The sequence below is a fragment of the Lagopus leucura genome, unplaced genomic scaffold (genome assembly GCF_019238085.1).
Source record: "Lagopus leucura isolate 7727_CA_CO unplaced genomic scaffold, USGS_WTPT01 Super-Scaffold_100024, whole genome shotgun sequence".
Classification (NCBI taxonomy): Eukaryota; Metazoa; Chordata; class Aves; order Galliformes; family Phasianidae; genus Lagopus; species Lagopus leucura.
In genome coordinates this window covers 9,100,375-9,120,909 of record NW_024962276.1, presented here as the reverse complement: position 1 = coordinate 9,120,909, position 20,535 = coordinate 9,100,375, and the positions used below count along the sequence as shown (strand labels likewise).

At 39.9% G+C, this 20,535-nt stretch overlaps 1 protein-coding gene across 7 annotated transcripts in view; it reads left to right on the top strand.

Annotated features, from left to right (window-relative positions):
- The window catches only part of LYRM9 (LYR motif containing 9), a 29,345-nt gene that overhangs the window by 3,586 nt on the left and 5,224 nt on the right, over positions 1–20,535 (top strand). For 3 of the 7 annotated variants that reach the window (XM_042879604.1, XM_042879603.1, XM_042879605.1), the window contains exon 2: positions 7,280–7,350. The exons of 1 other annotated variant lie outside the window; for it this stretch is intronic. Coding sequence is in view for 2 of the 6 variants with exons in the window: in XM_042879602.1 (XP_042735536.1) it covers positions 825–873; positions 7,280–7,350 (120 nt within the window). In the remaining 4 variants the exon portion in view is untranslated. Of the gene's footprint in view, positions 1–6; positions 874–7,279; positions 7,351–20,535 lie in introns of those variants that run through there. 3 more of the 7 variants (XM_042879602.1, XM_042879601.1, XM_042879607.1) reach the window with 3 other exon arrangements.

Genomic DNA, 20,535 nt, shown 5'->3' with positions numbered 1-20,535 from the left:
TTGCTCAGCTTCAGAGCTTAAACGTGATCTTGTCTTTAACTGGAAGTGCTCAGGTGCTTAAAGTCAGTATATACTAATTTGCTATTTAAGGATATAGGTCTGATTGTTTATTGTTCTTTCTGTCTCATTTCCCTCTTGCTGCTGAATACCAGTTGTTGGTGGAAGAAGGGAGATCTTTAATCCTCAATAGAGTTTTGGAGAAATTGACAGTTCTACAGTTCTCTGTTCTCTATTTCTTTGCACCAGAAATGACCCTGCTGCTCTTTGTCACCAGTGTTTCCTTTTATCACTCTCCTGGCAGCTGCTTTTGCTCCATTTTGATGTCGGAACAACAAATGAACTCCCTCTGAAGCTAATGTCATGCCAGCAGATTTTGAAGCAGCAAGAAAATCATTTTTGTCTCTGAAGACAGAATTGGAGACCTTTGTGAATGAGCTGTGTTCTTAAAATAACTCTGCAGCATGTTATCCCCAGAAAGTGAAGAAGTTAAAACATCGTGACATACCACTTGTATTTGTGTGAGCAGGATCTCTAAGTAGTGGAGTGAGGAGAGAAGCAGGTTTCTTCCTTCTCCAAATTGAGTGTAGTATCTGAGCTCTTTGTTTCTGCAGTATCTCTTTCTGAGGGGGAGTAGAGGAGGAAGAGGCTAAGACTCCAGTAATTAAAATAAATTGAATTATTGAGGTTGTAGGTTTGATCAGTGAAGAGACTAACACTGCTGTGGTGGTGTTTTTAGGAATACTGTCCTTCAGAGGCCTGGCTTCTGTCTGTCACCGATTCCAGTGACAATGAATTGAATGACCCAGTTGAATTGATCCAAATTGATGACATGCCTCTTGCTAAGCATTTTGTTCACAGCGTCATGGCTAACAGGTATGACAATTCCTCATCCTTCATTCAATTACGCTGAAGCAAAGCATGTGCTAAAACTTGCTTTGTCAGAATTACTGTGTTTTGACCCAATACTCTGCAGATCAGATTCAGTGAAGTTGTGGGTAGGAGATAAAACCTTTAGGCTGTTAAGTTCTTGCGGTTGATACATCAGTAAATACCAGTTAGTTTTATTTGCTTTAGCTTTGTAATGATAACACAAAGTCCAGCCTGTTTTTTTTTTTTTTTTTTTTTCCTCATTTCAAGTCTGGATAGCTTCTTAGAGCTTGTTCATATAATGACTAATCTTTTCTAGCACAGTAGCTCATAAATCAATCCTTCACCATGTCAGAGTGCCTTGAGTGTTGTAATAGACCACGTTCATTCAGTATCAGAAAAGAACAACGCTTTATGGAAACACTCATAAACGGTAATTTTTAAATTGAGGTCTTTGCAGCAGGCACACCTATCCATTACAGCAGGGCAGCTTTGAGAATGCATCTTAAACACTGTTTTTCACTGAGGTACAGAGAAGTGATTGTTCCCTGTGGTCTTGCCAGTTTTACTGTATTTCTTTGTCGTATGCAGTCAGGATGGAAATACATAAAAAGCCATAACATCTGGGAACTAATAGGAAATAAACTTGCAGTCTTGTTCATGACAGCATCTCACTTCAGTATTGTCTTTAGAGTTTGACTCGTGTAAACTGGGATAATGCAATGCTAATTGGACTTGTTTGCATAGGAGATGCTGTAATTGGTGCAACTTGAAGCCTGTGCTTTTATTTGGTCATCACAGGTATGGAAAAACAAATTTCAGGTTGACTCCAAACTTGCCTACATATATGTCAGTAGACTTTGGCCCATGATGGTAATTTAAAATGGACCGCATGAAGCCAAATCCTCTGATAAAATCAAAAGATTTACACAGCATCAAAATCTTCACATCTCCCTCATGCAAGCTTTTCTGAATCACTTCTGTTAAGTAAGTTGGTCATTAGGTTCCTGTGCTATGGTACCAGAGCACTTGGATGCTATCAGTGACAGCTCTGCTCACTAAATGACTGCTGAGCCTTCACGCACTGAACTTCTGCCCTTGCCTGGAAGCCTTGGCAGAGGGTTTCACTATGTACATTTGTGCAGACATATTTCTGGGTTTTCTGTGTGTGAAGAGGGTAAGAGCTATGTATGCATCAGTTGATTGCATTTTTATGTTCTACAGCACTGGCATCACACACATCCTGATGCCTTTCCAACTCCTCAACATCACTGACTAGGTTTAAGAAGGTGGTAAGAAGCTGAATGCAGTAAGGCCCCAATGGCCTGTGGGTGGGCTTCAATCAGTCTCTCCCTTACACAGAGGACAGTGATTTAGAGTTAGTGTGCATTTATTTTTGTTGTTAGTTTTTATTAGCACCAATCTTTGCAGCACTGTTGCAGCCTTCTGCCAGCCGTTTGCCATTAAGCTGTTGCAGCAGGACGTGAAGCTTTTCATAGTTTCATTCCAGGCTGGACCATAGGATCTTGTGAATTGCTCTGGCTTTATACCCTCTTGCAGACTAAATGACAGTCTAACACATCATCTAGAAGAATCTGCAAGCAGCCATCTTAGATACCTTGAGTTTCTCCCCACTGTTGCTTAAGACAAAATGAATTTAATATAATTTTTAGTGAGGGAAAATTATAAGGACAGAATGCAGGAAGCCCATTAAATGTGAACACCCAGTGATTGGGCTTTGGTTCTGTCCTCTCCTCCTCACTCATCTTAGGAGCTGCTTTGTATTAAAAGTAACACATCTGCAGGACGGTGCTCCAACATCTGAAACAAAATGAATTGCTTGTTTGCTTTTCTGCATTCTTCCAACCTCTGCATGTGCAGATCTCCTGTATGTTAACAACTTCTATCAATTGCTCGTGTGCAGGAAAAAAATAGATATTAATGAAATATCTAGTGAAACTTTAGGTATTAAGTGACTGTTCAACATGAAAAGGAATACTCTTGAAGTTTATGGGCCTGTCTTCTGAAATGTTGATGTTGTTTACACCACTAAAACTATGCAAATAACTTGCCTAATTTCCCTCTCCTGGAGTGTTTGCTAGCAAATAATCACTTTATTTAAAAGTATTCCATATGAAAAATGCTCTGCTTTTGTTGGGGCTTTGAATTTTGACTTTGTAGACTGATCCAAGAAATGAGTTGTAGGTGTATCTTGCTGACTGCCTGCTTTTTCAATCACTCGAGCTGTGGTTATTCTGCTAAGCTGGTATTTCTTTGTTTTGTTTTAGACGGCTGCCCAAGTGCTTGTAGTTGCAATAACTGTTTGTTAAAATATGAGTGTATGAATGTGACCTGAAGTATCACTTCGTCAGTATTCGTGCTAGAAAATTACAACAGCACAAAGGTTCATCATAAGCAAATAGAAAATACTGCAGATTTAAGGATACTTAGATCTTCTTTGATCCTTAATTATCACACAGTTAATTCTTTCTTCCAGTCTAGAAACTAACTTGTAGCTGGGGAGGCACGTGTTTAAATCGTGTCCTGGAGAATGCTTGAGCTTACTTTTAAGCAAGTATGTAAGTTACATTGGTTCAGTGACTCAGAACTGCTTGAATCTCATGCACCGTCAGACTGACTGCATAAACAAGAGTTGCAATGTAAATGCTACAGTAAATAAGATAAATATGGGTCTGGTTTTCTGTGAATTTATCACTGATTTTGACTTTCTGGTATGAAAATGTAATTTATTTATTTTTAAAGGGAAACATTCAACTAATTTTATAATATACTGAAATGTATTAAGTTACACAAAAGAATCCATATTATAGTAATCCTACATGTATATGGGAGAGGAGCACTGAGCGTGCATGGCAGATGGTTTCAAAGGAAATCCTCGAGAGCTGGGATTAAAAAGCAATTTTCAGCAAGTTTAAAGTGGGTCTCCATATTTGGGTCACAGATATTAACTCCTTCATCACAAACAAATGAGAGAGGAGTCGTGTAGGGCTGTTGTGGGGATGTTTCTCTCAAGCAGAGCTGACCAACATGCAGTGCCAAAGAAAGAAATGGGGATGGTGATTCTGGTCGTAGTCCTGCTGTTCTGGCCACTGCAGGAGGTGGAGCTGCAGTGTGCAGAGACAAGGGCTGCTGCCAGTTAGCTGGTGTCAGGGTTTGGCTGAGGATCACTGGTAACCTCATTGGTAACCTGGAAACAATGTATTTCATGGCTGCTTCAGTTTTTGGCTGCCCACCCTCACGGATTTAAACAAAGTCAAATGTTGCAGAATAAAATGCTCATGAGTGGTATTTTTGTTGTTCAGAAGTTGGAATTTTCAAGGACACCTGAGGTATAAAGTTTAAGGTACCTAATGCTACTTTGCTTCACGTTTCTGAGCGCTGTTCCTGCCACTGCCAACTCGCACTGATTTTATTGGTCTTTAGATCAGAATTCTGCATTTTTTTGTGCCTCAGACGTGTGGATAATCCTCTTCCTTTCTCCTACCTGTCACTTTTCTTCAAAACTTTCTGGCGTGTTAAAAAGTACCAGTTTCCATGCAACAAGTTTATGCTTATTATGTTATGATCTTATGAAATTGCAATATGACATTCTGGTTTGTGTTTGACCTTATGATAAATAAGAAATCGAACAGCTATGCAAGAATGTCTTATTCAGTCCTAAATACCAGTGAACGTGGGCTGTGAGTTTTGCTTGAAGTATGTATGCTTACAAATGGCAAACAAGGCCGTGTGTTCTCTGGCATTGCTTTAGGAGGGCACTTTATTTACTTTTAAAATTAAGCTCTAGCCTTGGTTATATTCTAATGTTAACAGTACCATGCAAACATTGTTCCAGGCTGCAGCTCTTCACATCAGTGTTTGAATATCCAGGAATATTACCAGTATCATGTATAAAAATGAGTGCAGTTTGACTTGGCTTCTCTGGATCTCTGAAGCCTACTGGCTCTGTAGCTGGTATAAATAGCACAGCAAGTTGGGGATTATTGGCTTTAGCCAACTTACACTAGCTAGTAAACATGTTAGGAATGTAATTCACACATCAGTGCTCCTTTATGTGCTTCTCACAGTGTGAAGGGGAGTTATCTGACTGGGCTGAATTCTTTTAAAGGCTCCTATAATTCCGAGGCAGAAATTCAAGTTGAACTCTGAGTAATATTTATCACTAAATAATGACATGCAAACTAACAGCAGTTCCTGTGTTCTCAAAACTAAATTTTGTGTGCTTTGAGTAGATTTGCTCAGCTTTCCCAGCAGAGGTGTCTGATGTTCTGCTAAGTGAATTATAGAATTAATTGCTGGTTTAAATTTCAGCCTATGGAGAAGTTAATTGGGTTGCTCTTTGGCTATTATGTTAGCTGCATGTTAACAGCAAAGGACAATATACTTCTGAAAGGGCATCATAAATGTCCTACTGGGTAACTAACTGCAGATATGTCTATGGACTGTTAATTAATGCTGCTAAATAATAGGTGTTTTCTTCAGGACTGATTGGACATATCAGAGCTCCTATCTGCTCTTTAGAAAACAAAATTCTAATGGGTGAAAGCCATACTATGAAATACTTGCCAGTGCTCAGCTCTTCCGCCAAAACCAGAAAGCTTCAGTTGTCTCATGATTGTTTTTTAACTGAATTTGAATCTGCTCTCCAGCATTTCCTATAAGGAATATATGAATCTTGATAGGGCGAGACTTGGCTTCATGTGACCTTTCCAGGTGCTTTTATTTTAGTATAATTAGTGTTTCAGATGATTATTCCTGCACAAAATAAATTTAGTCTTTCTTTATAAGTTGCCCCAGACTACAGGGAGGCAACAGGTTAAAAAACAAAAACAAAAAAAAAAAAACCACCAACCAAACAAAAAACCCAACAGACTGAATGCTGTGTGAGCTGGTACAAGTGGTTACTTTTCCCCCACCCCCAGTTCTTTGAGACCTACTAACATCCTTGCAAAGAATGGAGTTTGTTGATGCTGATGAGATGAGGTCTGAGCATAAAGATGTGTATTATAGGCCTTGGCTGCAAACAGAGCATCTCCTATAGTCATAACTCGAATGTGAGTTTTAATGCTTTTATTCTTGGAACCTGCATTTCCAATTTGTGCATAAATTCAGTATCCCAAGCTGTTGTCAGCCATTATGTGGCCAAGTTATGATTTTAATTGAAACAATTCTAGATTTTTTTTCCCCAATGCCAAAAGTTCCTTTGATCGTAATTCTATAAACACAGTTGAGAATTTTGATTTAGATTCTTCAAAACCTGTCCTTTCAATGAAGTCATGTAGATCAATTCAGGTTCTGCTGTTGCTGGTACCTTCCAGGACTTTGCTTTCAAGTTGCTTTTTGCTTGTTGAAGTAGCAGATGATCTGAGCCATTTGTCTTTGGATGCATGTTAGAATCCCTTCTCTTCAACAAACTTGCATCGACTCCTAAAGAAAGGAATCAGTGTTGATTTTAGAGAACCAGTCTGCCTGATTCACCTTGCTCACTGTGCAGTCAAGTATTTGATTAAGCAGGATTTTCTCATACAGAGTAGAATGTCCATCCACGATGGAAGGAGGAGTAAGCTGATGCAGATAACCAGAATTTATGAAGTTTCATGGAGGGAGGAGGTGGGAAGGAGTCCTGAATTCTCCTGTTAGGGCTAAATGTGAGTCATCGAACCTACAGTGAGGTGCAACTCTAAAGCAATATGGTGTGCTGTTAGAATGTTTAAAAATAATGTAAAAAGGAAAATTCTCAGATGCTGTTTGAATGTTCTATGTTATCTTTGTTGTGAATCACATTTTCAGTTAAAATAGTAACTGTCAGGGGAGATAATTCTAGTTCTTTACAGCCTTCTAGAAGCTAATTCCTAACAGCAGAAGTTGGTCATGCAGCAGGGTATTTGATACCTTGTGCCCCTTCCTTCAGAAGGGTGCTCGAACATTTTGGGAGGGGACTGTGGCACTATGGTGATGGGAGTGGAAAGCCAAATAACCCAGTAATCTTCAGTTTTAATCAGAGGATGCTAGGGTGTCGTAGTGTTGATAGATGCACTTTTCCAAAGCAGAGTTGTGCTGTTACAAACATGTAATTCTCTATGAAATTGTCTTTTTTCAGAGTTCTGAGTATTGGAGATTATAGTTCTTATGTTAAATTATTTCTTATGTGCAGAAACAGGAAATAGCAAAGGTTTGGTTCCACTGAGTGCTTTGGAATTGCTCAGTACCTTTGGCGGCAGCGTGTACTTATTAAAAATGCTTTAATAGATCACTGAAAGAATAACCTATGCATCTCAAGGCTGTGAATTCACTTGTAATGTAACCAGTTGGATTCTGCTCTTCTTATTGATGGTATTTTAAGTAGTGAGTTGGGGAAAACCAGATAATGGAAATTGATTCTTCTCTGCAGGTCTCACTTTCTGCTGGACTTCGGCAGAGCTGATCTGTGAGGATAATCGAGGCTCTTTTGCTCTGAATGCTGTAAGTGATTATTTTCTTTGGTTCTATGGCAATCACTAGGAGCCCATTTGTCCCATGTAGAGAAAAAGGTGAAAATGCCAAAGCACAAATAAATGGTGAAAATGAAGTTGATGCAGATTAGTTATGACTTACATGTGGTCTGGAAATCGTTCCTGCAAATATTTTATGGTTAGGAACACTCCTCTTTCCCCTCTAGCTGTGCTGACAAAGGCAGTAGCAGAATCCTAATTTCAAATTGCCACTGCAGATACCAAAGTAAACAATGTTTTGATAGGTTCATCGGGATTACAGATGGATTAGCAATTTGAATATGGTGCAGGGAATGTGCTGTGTCTGTGTATGTTGTATCTGACTGAGAGGGAACACCTGAAGAACTGGTACAGTGTCTTAGCCAGGAAATTCTTGCTGGGAAGTCAGAGGAGTGATAAAACTTGAATGGAAAAACAGTGATGTGGGTGATGGTCCTAGCTGTTATTTAGCATAAGTTGTTTGAGTTTTGGGTGATGTGATAACAGAATAGGAGACATTTAAAATGTTTTTGTTCTGAGCTTCTTGCAATAGCAGAGTTCCTTGCTTTAAATCCTGCAAATGTGGAAGAATGTCTTCTGGAGCATCTGGGAAACGGCCCCTGTAGTAAAGGGAATCCAGCAGTTGTCTGGTGCGTTACTGCAGGGAGACTGGAAACAATGTTACGTTTTTGACCTTGTTTCAGTATTGCTTTTGTATTCTTTAACACGGTTGCTATTCTGGTACCAAAGAAAACATACAAAATTCTCTTCTTACCCCCCCATTTTTTCCTCCCTGAATCTGTAAGAATTTCCTGACTTGCTGAACAAAGAGGTTGGAACTAATTACATAGCCAACATCTGCACTGGGCTTGGTTATTAAGAGAATATTTAACATAGATGCTAAACTATTTTCTGACAAGAGAGCCTTGCCTATACACTTCTTCAGGGATGAGGGTAGTCTCTTCATTTTTGGTTCATTAAAGACATTTCCTTGATCAGTTAGAGTCTGGTTGGAAAGGAAAATAATTTTGCTTTTTAAATATCAAAATGTGGCTCATCAGGCTATTTGTAACCAGCTGCATCGGAGGTTGTGATAGTGTATCACTTCAGTTCCAATGGAGGCACATCACATGGATTGCCATTTTGATGGCTTTGAATGATAATCTGACCCATAAAAACTGAAGCATAATATGCAAGCTGATTTTTCTGGCCTGCCTTATTCTTGATGCCATCTGTGTTGGGATGGAGATGAGCCTGCTCAAAACGTGGCTTGCCAGTTTTAAGCAGAGTGGTAGTGCCGGTCACAGATGGGATTAAAAGAATAGCCCCATGTAAACAAGGAAAGAAGGAAGATGCTCCTGAAAGCAGGAAGTGTCACCTTAAAGCATATTGTGTCTGTTAAATCCTGTGGCCTATGGAACATCTATCAGACTTTTCTGTGAGTTCTTCATAGGGACAAAGTAACCTCAAGTGTCTTTCTAAAATAAAAAATGAACCCTTAGCTTCCAAATGTTGCTCTTTCACTAGTGTCAACTTCTATCCCTGTTAAGTATATGCAGGGTATCCACGCAACAAAATCAGTTACAATATATTATTTTGTAAGATTTGTGTTCTTAATTTGTTGTGTGAATCCTGCTGAGGTCATTGCATTTGGTGTGCTAGGCCGCATTTCTGAGTTCTTGTCCTTGTCAATAACAAAGCTCTGTCTTGCAGCTGAAGGTGAGTACCTGTCTTTCTGCAGTATCTATACTCAAAACATAAGGTGTTAAGGTCCCAGTTCTCACTGTAATCTATGAGGTCTGTCTTCTGCTCGGTTTGAGAGCCTGAGCTTTGAAGTTTAATGACCTTGCCTTTGATGAAACCACAAGTGTATCTTCGTACTGTTTATAATACAAAAATACATGAAATTATTTTCACTGATTACAAGTATAGTCCACAGAAATCTCCTTTTTTTTATCCCTTCTTAAATAGATTACATTGTTTGAGCTACCATACCATTTTGCAGCAGGGAGGCGTGTAAAAGAAGCCACTCATCAGTGATGCCATGTTCTTGACGCTTGAACATCCCTCCAGAGCTCTTTCAGTCTTTTATTTCCAAGCTAAATAAGCACCAATTTCAGTGGTATTTTATCTACTCCCTTTAATTACTGCTATGGAGAGAAAGTTTCTGCCGATGCAAATGTTATTTTGTCATGTCACATCACATTGCATCAGCCTTATATTTAGGAACAGAAAGAGGGGGAGGCAGAGACAGGATGTGGCTACAAATTGAACTAAAGGATTTTCTTCAATGCAGGCTGAAAATAGACAATTGAGGCAGCGATGCTTTTTCAAGCAGAAATCCATGAAAGGGAAAATCAAATCTGTGACGGCAGAAGTGAAAAGCAGGCTGAGGGTGTGAGAAGGAGGAGTTCTAGATGGAGGTGTGGGCTGGTGTCATGGACAAGCAGATGAGCTCGTTTATGCTAACACCCCTTACGCTGCCTGGTTGGTGAGAAGTAGCTTTAGAATGTCAGACCACGTACAGTTATTCTACTTCTGTGCAGGCTAAAAAGTTCTAGCCCTGTTTCTTCTTTCTTTGTTGCTGGGCATGCCACCTGCCCTTTCCTTTGTGATTATTTCACCTTCAGAGATAATTTGATAGATGTTCATAGATGCTTATTTTCACCAACCAAAATTTTAGCTAGTGACTTTAATGTAGCTTTTAATGCTACAGCCAGTGTTTGCCTGCAGAAATTCTGGTGGAAGAATGAAATCCTCCAAATACAATTCTAATACTGGTACACTACTGATATTCCAAGTTACACTGGGCGGAAATTCTTTCATGGCAATACGTAGTATTTGTTTGTTTCTGTTAACTAATTCCATTAATAGCTCTCAGTTCACATTTCTTTTATTGTTTTCCCTTCCCAAGGAGCTTTGAATCAGATCCTTGGTAATTATTCTACCTTTGCCTGACCTCTCCTGTACTTCTGAAGCTCTGCTGATAGATGAGAAAACTGGGCATGGAATTTTTCAGTCCTAGTCCAGCAACAGCACAAAATAAAAGCAAGCCTCTACAGATAGAATAAGTAGAAAAGGTTTATTTGGTCACTGTATGATGGGTATCACACCAGTGTCAGCCGTGCAAGCCATTAACAAAAACGCCAAATTAAAACTAAATTATGATAAATAGAGAAAAATTTACAGTAATTATTCAAGTGAATGTAGTGCTTTTTTCCCAAAGATTATTTATATTCTTGAAGCAAGTAATTCTGGTTCTTCAAAAAATACAGTAGTGTATTCCCCATGGGAAATATCTTTTCTCCTCTCAGATCTAGGCATAAAATGACCTATTGCAATCAAATACAGAAGTTATACATGTGATACAGCATGCTTTGAAATGATGAGGCTGATTGGAAACTGGCAATTAAATTCTGAAAAATTGTCTGTTTGAGAAGCATCAGATCTCCGGGTGTGGATGTGGGCTGGAGGCGTAGTGGTGGCACTGATTTCCCAAATTAGAAAAAATAAATGCATTTCTTACAGCTAAGTGCTTTGATTTTCTTTCTGAAAACAATTGGTGACTTCTAGAGATATTTTTATTCTTGTCACCAAGGATAATAAAAATGCATTAGAAGTATAGAAGCCTGTTTATTGACAACATTGACAAATGTAAAAACAAAGCAGTATTTCACACTGAAACTAGACAGGCTGAGGTACCCAGCTCTTCATAACTAAGTGTTACCAGTCCTCCCAAACTGTGAGATATCAGAGTGATGCTGTCATATGATCTCTTAATTTTTGAATTCTTTATAACTGGAAACAAACACCTTTGGTGCTACATCCATGTACCCAGTGAAGCCTGATGAAGGCAAGGTTTGCCTTGGGCTTTATGTACAAAGCTGGCACATGGGTGCGTGATTGTCTGTGCTCACAGTGAGCAGGTTCACAACTGGGAAAAGGGGTGCAGTGCTGATTTGCAGTGTGAGGAGGCTGATGGCTTAGGCACAGTTGTGGTGTTTGGTGTTCTGCCATATGTGACTTCTATATTTGGTAAATGCATCTCTTCTCCATGGTGTGTGGCTAGGCCATAGAGGGTCTGGGAATGCTTCTTCCAGTAGAGAAGGGAAGAGGTGAGAGAATCCTTTACGAATTCTAGTTATACTTCAGGAATTTTATGTGAGTGAATGCTTTGTTGTTCACTTTCAGGTCCGTGTACTTCCCAGCGCTTAAGACAATCATGTCAAATTTTTCTTCCTCATGATTTTTTTTAAGCTCATGAGAAAATTAAAAATGTCTCAGTAAACTGTATTTTCTTAGTAAAGAATGCAGTACTGTTGTACTTTTTTCAGAGCAAATCACAGAAATATTAAATAAAGGAACATAGCTGTTTTATAGTTGGCACATTTATTTTGAATTGAGTAAGTCTGGAAAATATTAGATTAAAACTGCAGATCAAATAAAGAGTCTGCAAGCTTTCTCCAGATTGTTCATAAAAAAAAAAAAACAAAAAAAAACAACAACAACAAAAAAACCCAACCCAATTGACAACACTGCATCAAGAAAATGTTCTTAATGTCTTTAGGTAAAGGAAAAGTATTGTGGCTCAAACATTATTAAATCTGTATTGTTTAGTTGATAGGATGGGAGAAGATGCTTGCGGAGTGCTGTGTCAGATTTATCAGGGCATGTTTTAATTCTAGATCACTTGCTAGATTTTGCAGCTATTTGTCTGGTGTTGGGGTAATTGAGAGGGCTGAGTAAAGCCAGATGACTGTAATGAACTTTTGTCTTTTGCTCATTCTGGAAAGAAAAAAAGCTATTTATAGGGTATTGTGTATGGTTAGGACTTCTGTTCTTCCTGTTTCTCCAACTTTCTCTGGGCCACTGACTTTGTGCCATCACCAATAATTATATCAAGTTAATAATAATGGAGTTAATTATAAGATATGAAGGTTAGCACCGTGACTTCCATCGAACCAAAGCTTTTATCCCCATTTTACTGAGGCTTCATGAAATGTAAGCAAATCTGAGTCATGGGTGAAGCCCAAGGCACCTCCCTTCCCATAAAATGCTGATGTTGCTGTGAAGAACTATCCTGCTACGGGTGATAATGCCCTGTATGTGAGGGGAATGCTCTGGAGTTCTGTGTGAGTACCCAAATACTGCAGAAAAAAGGAAATATTTGAATTGCCTCAGAGCCATTCACTCAAAATTCAGATAGGTGGGATGAACGCCAGTAGAAATTCAGATACATAGAGGATATTGAACCTGGTTTAGCTCATGTGTATGAAAGAGAATTAGGACAAGTTCCTAATGAGAATCAAAGGGTGATTTCTAGTGTAAGCTCTGCTGTTGACTTGCTGTGTGATTTTTGTGAAAGCTACTTCATCTTCTGGAAGCTCAATTTTCTTGGGTGTTTTTGCTTCAGAGAGATCTGATGCTTGTGTTGTCTATCTGTACACCCATGGTTTAGATGTAATGGGACGTTTGAATTCTCAGCGTTTGTCCCCAAGATTTGTTCCTATTCTCATTTAAATGAAGACCCTGACTTTGAGAATGGCTGAGGACAGCTCTCTTTCACACAGGGCAGGCATATGGTTTTTTCTTAGTGCCATGGGGAGCTATGTTCCCAGTGGGGCTGTGGTTGTTAAGCGTGGTTGTTAAAGCCAATGGAGCAGTGCCAGCCTGTTGATATCACTGCAGGTCCGATCTGTGGACAGTGGAGCTTATTTACAATTAACAAAACTGGCTTCTTCCAGCATACGTCTGTTTTCCTTTTGAGAGGCTATCTTAAAGCAGGATCAGAGAGAAACAGAGAGGACTAAGCTAATGTAAGCAGTATCTCATCTAATCCTCTGCTCGAGCAAAGTTTAGACCCTTACAATTCAAATACATTGCACTAGCTAACATCTGCCATTGCTGTCAGTTGTGGATTTTCATTGCTTCTGTCTTAGTAGCGTCAAGTCATGGAGCACTGGAAACGGTTGTCACACAGCCCTTTCTGGAGTCAGATACAGATTTCTTGAATGAGTGAGGGGGGCTTCCTTCAGAATTGCTGTTTTTATTTCAAAAGAATACATTGTAACTTTCTAAAATAAGACCCTTATGTATAGAGATGAATTGTCCCCCAAGGAGTAGGGAATGTGTAAGTCTTTTGTAGAACCATAGAACCATTTCAGTGGGAAGGGACCCTTAAAGGTCCCCTTGTCCAACCCCTTGCAACAAGCAGGGTCATCTTCTAGAGCAGGTTGCTCAGAGCCTGGTCCAGCCTGACCTGGAAAAGCATCTATCAAAACATGGAGATTGAGTAAGACTCACTCAGCAGTTGGCTTTGTGAGGAGCTCTCTTGTGGAATCCCACTGCAGCCAGCAGTTTGAGAATGAGCCTTTGTCTCTGAATGAAAAGCCAGTTGCTGGACTGTACTTTTTCTTTGCAACAAGCTTATTGCAAGCCAGACCTTTCCTTGCTTTTCTTATAAAACAGTTTCTCTTTGGGTGAGACTTTGGGCTTCTCTTTGCGCTAGGCCATGGAGGTGACAGTGAAGTTTCTGGGAGAACCTGAAATATGGCTTTAAGAACTCACAGATGCTTCTAAGATATGGTGGGGCATCTGGCCATGTGATTGACTGTTGGTATGGTAACAATCCCTGATTAGTGAACTGTACAAATTAAAATCCTTCTTAAGAGGTTAAACACTCCTAGACTTGAATGTTCTGTAATACTGCTGCTTATGAGCATTTCTCCCATCAGCAGGCATGTATTTTGCTCATGCTGTAGTGGGCCTAGAATTGTAGCCAGAAAGTTATTGTACTACCTGTCATGCAGTAATAAGGGGAACCACTGTTGCTAATCTGGAGCACTTCAAAATGCAGTTTTTACAAGAAAGGGAGGAATGAGCAGGCAGCTTTGTTTTAACGCTAATGGCAAAAAGATAAAACTCACTTCGTGCTGGGCATGATCTCAAGTATAAATACTTACAAACTTAATCAGTAAAAACTGAATTCATCTTCGCTGAACTTGTACCGAGTGGTTCACAGCTGGCAAGATAAAGTTCTTATAAGACTGTGGCTTTCAGAATTTTCTTTGTGAGCTGGAAGTAGTCACTGGGGGGAAAAAAAAAGATTAAGTTGCACCTAAACCAGGGAGACTTCTGTCTGTGCCCCCATTGCTGCCTGAATTTGGTGTTTGGTGAGCATGCTGCAAAGCATATTTGATTAGTCTAAGCATGTTCATTAATTATCCGAAACTGGATAATCTGGCCTAAATGTAGGAAGTGCGTTGTCTCACTGATGTTAGATGGTAAGCCTTCATGTTTTGCTGTGTTTGATATATTGCATGTCTCTGCTTTGTGATACCAAATGATGCTGTAAGGTAAAACTCTTGTCCTGAAGCTTTGTTTGCTTGATTCACACAAGCAGTCTTCTGACCTGCACTCTGAATTATTTGTTTAATGCATCACAGCACAACTTTTGAGTGGAACCAGTTTATCCAGCAATTTACCACTTTCTCTATCCTGTCGTCATCATCATATCCAGCTCTGATGATGCAAAGAGTGAAGTTTGCACATTTAAATTCTTGCTTGGAAGGCAACTTCTGTTAGTGTTCAATAGCATCAGGCCTAATTCTGAGGCTGACAAACTGCCTGAAGCCTGTCTGACTGATGGCAATTCCTTGTCAGGCAGATCTTTGGATTTTGTTGTTTGGCCAGTTTGTAATCTCCTGTATGCTGATACTCTATAATGCTACCTTTACAGCACAGGCCTGTGTTGTCATTTAATTATCGTTTGACGTTGCTTGGTGCATGCAGAGAAGCAAAGCACAGAGCAGAGGAGAACAGAAATAGAAGTAAACAGAACAAGAATGTCTGACTATCATCATTCATGCAATAAGACATTAGAGATCGTATTCAGAAAGGACAGAAGCCACAATAATGACAGGCCACAGCTCGTCAGAAATCATCATGTCAAACCAGCAGATCTTAATAAAAGCTCAGCATGCTGGATAGATGTGTTTACTACCATGTGATTTCAGCATTGTACATGCTCACCCGTACATGAGAAAGGGTGTATCTACAGGGCAGGCCACTGCCCAGGGCTGCAAAGCGTTCGGTAGCTGTGAGTGAATGTGACTTGTAGGGACAGACGTTTGCTGGTTTGCCTAAGGCAGCAGAACTCATAGAGCTGGCCTTGAACACAGTGCACTGTTCATTCTTCTGTGACCTTCTAGGAAATAAGTAAAACCTATCATAGTGCAGTAACTAGAGAAGAAGGCACTAAATTCACTGAAACAGGACAAGTCTGCTACTCTGCTGCAGGAAGCTGTAAATATATTTAACAACTTTGTCCAAAAGCTGAGGCTGTTCCCACATTCCATGTGGGAAGCTGTGAAACGTGAAAGGGAGGACAAATGTAACCATGTACAAAGACAAAAGAGTGGGGGTTCTACTGAGAAGCAGCAGAGAAGCAGCACTCGGGTGTTGTCCTGGACTGATATCAGATCTTGAGCCAAGATGTTGTGTGGTTAAAGAGGTTTCAAGAAACCTCCCATTTTATTCTTATTTTGGCAGCTGGAATATTACTTCTCTGCACAGAAAATGTTACCATCTCATTTTGTAGAACTGCCACTTCTGGTATTTATATTCATACTAATACAAGCAGGCCCAGAAAAGGCATGGCAGGTCAGGTTACACAGCTGAGCTATGAATATTTAATAGTAAGTTGATTGGTGACTTTTTTTTTAGTCTATTATTGGGCATTTATTTTTTTTTATTTTCAAGGAAGGCAGTTTTGGCACGTTAGGCAACTGGATGATATCTTGAGGTTTGTGTTTATGTTGGAATACCTGAAATAATATATAGTAGTTTTTGGAGGGGGAGGAACATCCCAAAATAGGCTATTTCTGTGCTGTTTTATGAATACTTGCATAGCTGTGAATATCCTGAAGCATCTTCCTAATTGAAACTGTACTAGTGCTGCTCAACAGATACTTTACATTATTTTTTCCTTTTTTTTTTTTTTTTTTTAGGAGTTTTGCTCAATCCTAATTTGCAAAATCTACCATGTGTTTCTCAACAATCTTTGATTGAGTCCAAACAGACACCCAGGGGGCAGTATAGTTTTCTTGAATGTGTGCTGTGATGAGCTCATAAGAGAATATGGGGCAAGAACCTCAAGTTCTGGTACCAGCTTTTGTGTCCACGTGTACCTTCAGTGTAACAGCCGACTGTGAGAAATAATACCCGGTGGTTCTCTATTTCCATAGCTGTTTCTCTCCAACTTCTGCTTTGTGTGCTTGGATTTGTGTGAGTTGGCAGCAGTCAGCAGCAATGTGTTCCCCATCAAAGATCCTGAGGTGGGTTGATGGTCAGAGCACTGGGCTGACTGTGGAAACCCCCACCATCCTGGTGAATAGCATTCAGCACTGGGGACCTTGCTGCCCTGTGGACACGGGGATGTCTCTGAGCTGTCTGGCAGTGCTCCAGACTAGCTTTGTGTCAGTTAGGGTGTCTCAGCTCCTTGTTGGAGTCTCTGAAGCCCAGCTTTGGTGGCTGTTTAACCGGTCTGAAGGGAGTGAGATTCAGGCTTTTGAGCCATAGGGACTTTTTTGAAAAACACACCAGCAGGGGGAGGGAAAAACACCAAACCATCTGAGCAGTGGTGTAGTGTTGATAGTGCTGTATCAGTATCCAGGGTTCAGGTGTACGCAGGGTCAGTTTACAGGCTCGCTAGTACAGAGTGCGAGATTAATTGGCTTTGGTCAGCTTTTGCTTCACTATTTGAATACCATTATCAGGAATGTAAATGATTTGCTATGCAGAGAAATACCGCAATAGTCTCTGTGCCTCTTTTTATACTTGTCTCTTTTAAACAGAGCTTTATCTAACTGCAAATCTGATTTCAGCCTTCTGATTAGGACATTATACAGTCATCCATTCCAGAAAAGCATAATTAGTGTATTATTTTATTTCTGACTCAACAGTTCTTGGTTTAGATAGTTTGTCTGTTGTACTGTGCATAAAATTTAAGTTATCAGGAGGAAATTTACATTATTAGTCACGATTATAGCCAGACTTTGTGAGGTTTTTTTGCTTGGCAGATAAAAATGGTAACGTTTGTAGGATGTTTTTAGAACAAAGACAGTAGTGCAGATTCTTACTATACTTCATTGTCCTTTATGTGTGTATGCAAAATGGGCAAATTACTTCAAGTTCTGATGCAAATGCTCTAATACGGTGTGGTGTACAAGTGCAAAGTTAAACATTGGGAAGGGGCAGAAGGTCTACACTATTGCATTATGCGAAGAAACTGTAGAAAGTCACTAGGTTGGTTTGATTGAATAGCTATTCTGCCAAACAGCCATTGAGTTTTCTGTGTCCTGTGGTGGGCTTACAGTGAAGTGCAGTAAGAAAGACAACAGCTGCTTTCAGGAAGCAGCACAGGATTTTAGCAAGCTTGGGAATTCTTGTAGGAAGAATAAAGAGTTTTCTGCTCAGTGGAAGACAGCTAATGTGAGTTGTGCTATCATTGTAGCAGTTGAGGAAAATTGCTACGAGGGAGTTTCTCCTTTCTGCTGTAAGCATGGAGACTTTCTCAAATTAAAGTCTTTCCAGTGGCTGGTGGTTGTGAATTCAGCAAGCTGTACAGTGCATTCTCAGCACTCTCTTCCTTCCAGTCCTGCTGGTGATGTCACCCAGTCCCAAGAAAAGCAAGAACAAATTGGTTCTTCTCTGCTGTACTTTTATTGCTTTTGCTGCTGGCGGGTATTATGCATCCTTCTTCCCATCTTGGTTTTTATAACCAAGTTTAAAAGAAGATTAAGAGAATGTCAAGGGCAGGCAAGTCTTTTTATAATAAACAATGAGCATGTTTTAAAGCTTTGTTTTGCGCTGGGAGAGGCCTGCTTATGACTTGTAAGTGAAAACTGCTGATACTGAAGAAACACAAGACCTCTAATCTTCCCTGCCATACCCTGCTGTTTATGTGAACGTTTTCTGTCACTGTGGTTGATCATCTTAACCAGCACTGTAGAAGTCTATGAATGAGGTGCCCAAACAAAACTGAGGCCTGCTCTGGTTAAGTTCTTTTATTATATTTCTGTCTTCATGGTAGGTCACAGACTTGGAATCATCCTACTTGATTTCGGAACTGCAGGATGTGTATTAAAACCCTTGTTTTGCTACTCCTGCATTCAATGGAGAGAAGATTAAGGAACAATTGAGTCTGTGTTACCTGAGCCGCGTTTTGGAGTTTCTTTATCATTCTGCTGGTTGGAGGGGTGGCACAGGGATCTCTTAATGAGCTCCAAGACTATCATCACCCTTTTTCTCAAATGCCAAAGTGGAATGAATGCAAACAAAAAAATGCAGAGAGCTGATGTTCAGCATAGGTTTTATTGTAGAGAGAGAAAATGCTTTAGCAAAAAGATTTGAAGTGAATGAGAGATGAACTGCATTCTGGGGGTGTTCAGATCACTATTTTAAGCTGAATGTTTCAGTGCAAATCCATAATTAGCAAATTTGATGAGCTGACAAATTGAGTAGTTGGGCTGGAACCATTCTGAAAAGTCAGCTCTTAGTCTGTGTTTCTGAATTTTTGTTACATCTTTTTGCCCAGTATTTAAATCCTTAAGTATTAAGTGGGTGAGGGTGAATGACTTCTATCGAACAAATGTGAGTGAACAGAACTGGAATCAAACAAGCATAATGGAAAGATTACTGTAGCATTGAAGGGCCAACTTATTGTCCTCATGGTGGAAGAATGGTTTTCTAATTGTTCTTGAAACCCAATGGAAGCCATATTTTGGCTGTGAATAATTCCCGGGAGGTATTATTTGAAGTCTTACCTCATCTCTCTTACTTTACTAATAGAACATATCAAATATTCAAAACCAGGCACACCCTGGGAAGCTCAGAGTGCACTGAACAACTCATCTGTTTCAGATAAAGGTGGGACCGTTCAGTGGTGGGTGAGGCTTTCTGACCTCAGTGACCTGCCAGGACCAGTTCAGTTTTGTCTTTGTTACTTCTTAGTTCTGAGAGGAGGGAATGACTGGCAGAAGGGAAAGCTTATGAGGATGGGAGCCAGATAACTTAAGATTTCATGCCAAGGCACTGTGATTTCACGCTCAGCTGTGGTGTGAAGTGTTTGAAAGTTAACTCTGGTCATCACCTATTACATCTACTTCAGAGTTACCTGTAAAGAATTAACTTCCTGCATCTTGTCCGTGGAATCTTTCCTTAAAACGCTATACTACTTGTGTCCTGAAGATGTTTATTTTAGAATTCAGTAATAATAACCAAATGAAAATTAACCACTTTTTGTTTCTGATGTGTATTAGGCTTCCTGGCACTGCATGCGAAACCACAGGGCTGCCATTGCCATGTTTGATTTGGCATTGCCCATCTACCCATCTCAAGAACGTTCCTTATCTACTTTAAGATCCCCTGAATGTCAGTACTTCCCCAAGGACTGTGTAAGGAAGTGACCATCCTAAATTAGTTTTGATAGTCTTTACTTCATCAGTTCATGAGACAGCACTTAATGGTTATCCCTTAAAGCTCATCTTTTTCTCTTGAGGGGTAGAAAAAGATTTTCCTGGTGAAGTGTCATCGTAGCTTTTCTTGAGGACTTTCACGGTACCCCTCGCTCATTAGCTATGACCCTTTATTTTCTAAGGACCTGCTGAAAGAGACTGTTACAAAACTTGCCTGTTGATAGCAGCTAAGCAGCTGGTGAGCTATATTGTGTGCTCTATTAGTCTGCACAAAAACATGTTTGGATTGCTGTCACCTCCTCCCCATTCCCATCCCACCTGTTTGGCTCATCTGCCTCATCTTGTGACTTGTCATCAGTCTGCCTTGTAAATAGTTTGTGGCAGAAACTTTTTCATGATAGGTGTATAGGTGTACTCAGAAAGAGGAAGTACCTGCCATGACTGAGCCTGAGCTCCTGGCTGAAGATTATGGGCACAATTCCAATGCAGATAGTAATGCTAAGACTTCTCATACGTCTTCTGCAGACAAAGAGCTGTACTGCAGCAAACTCTTCACAGGATGTTACATTTTTGAATCCAGAACCTGTTGTTGAATTGCTATAGTATAAATTTTACCAGTCTTCAAACCTTTGCTATGGCTTAAGCTTTAAAGATACTGCTGTAAATCAGCAGAGCTCTTGTTCCTGTTGTAGAGAGATGCT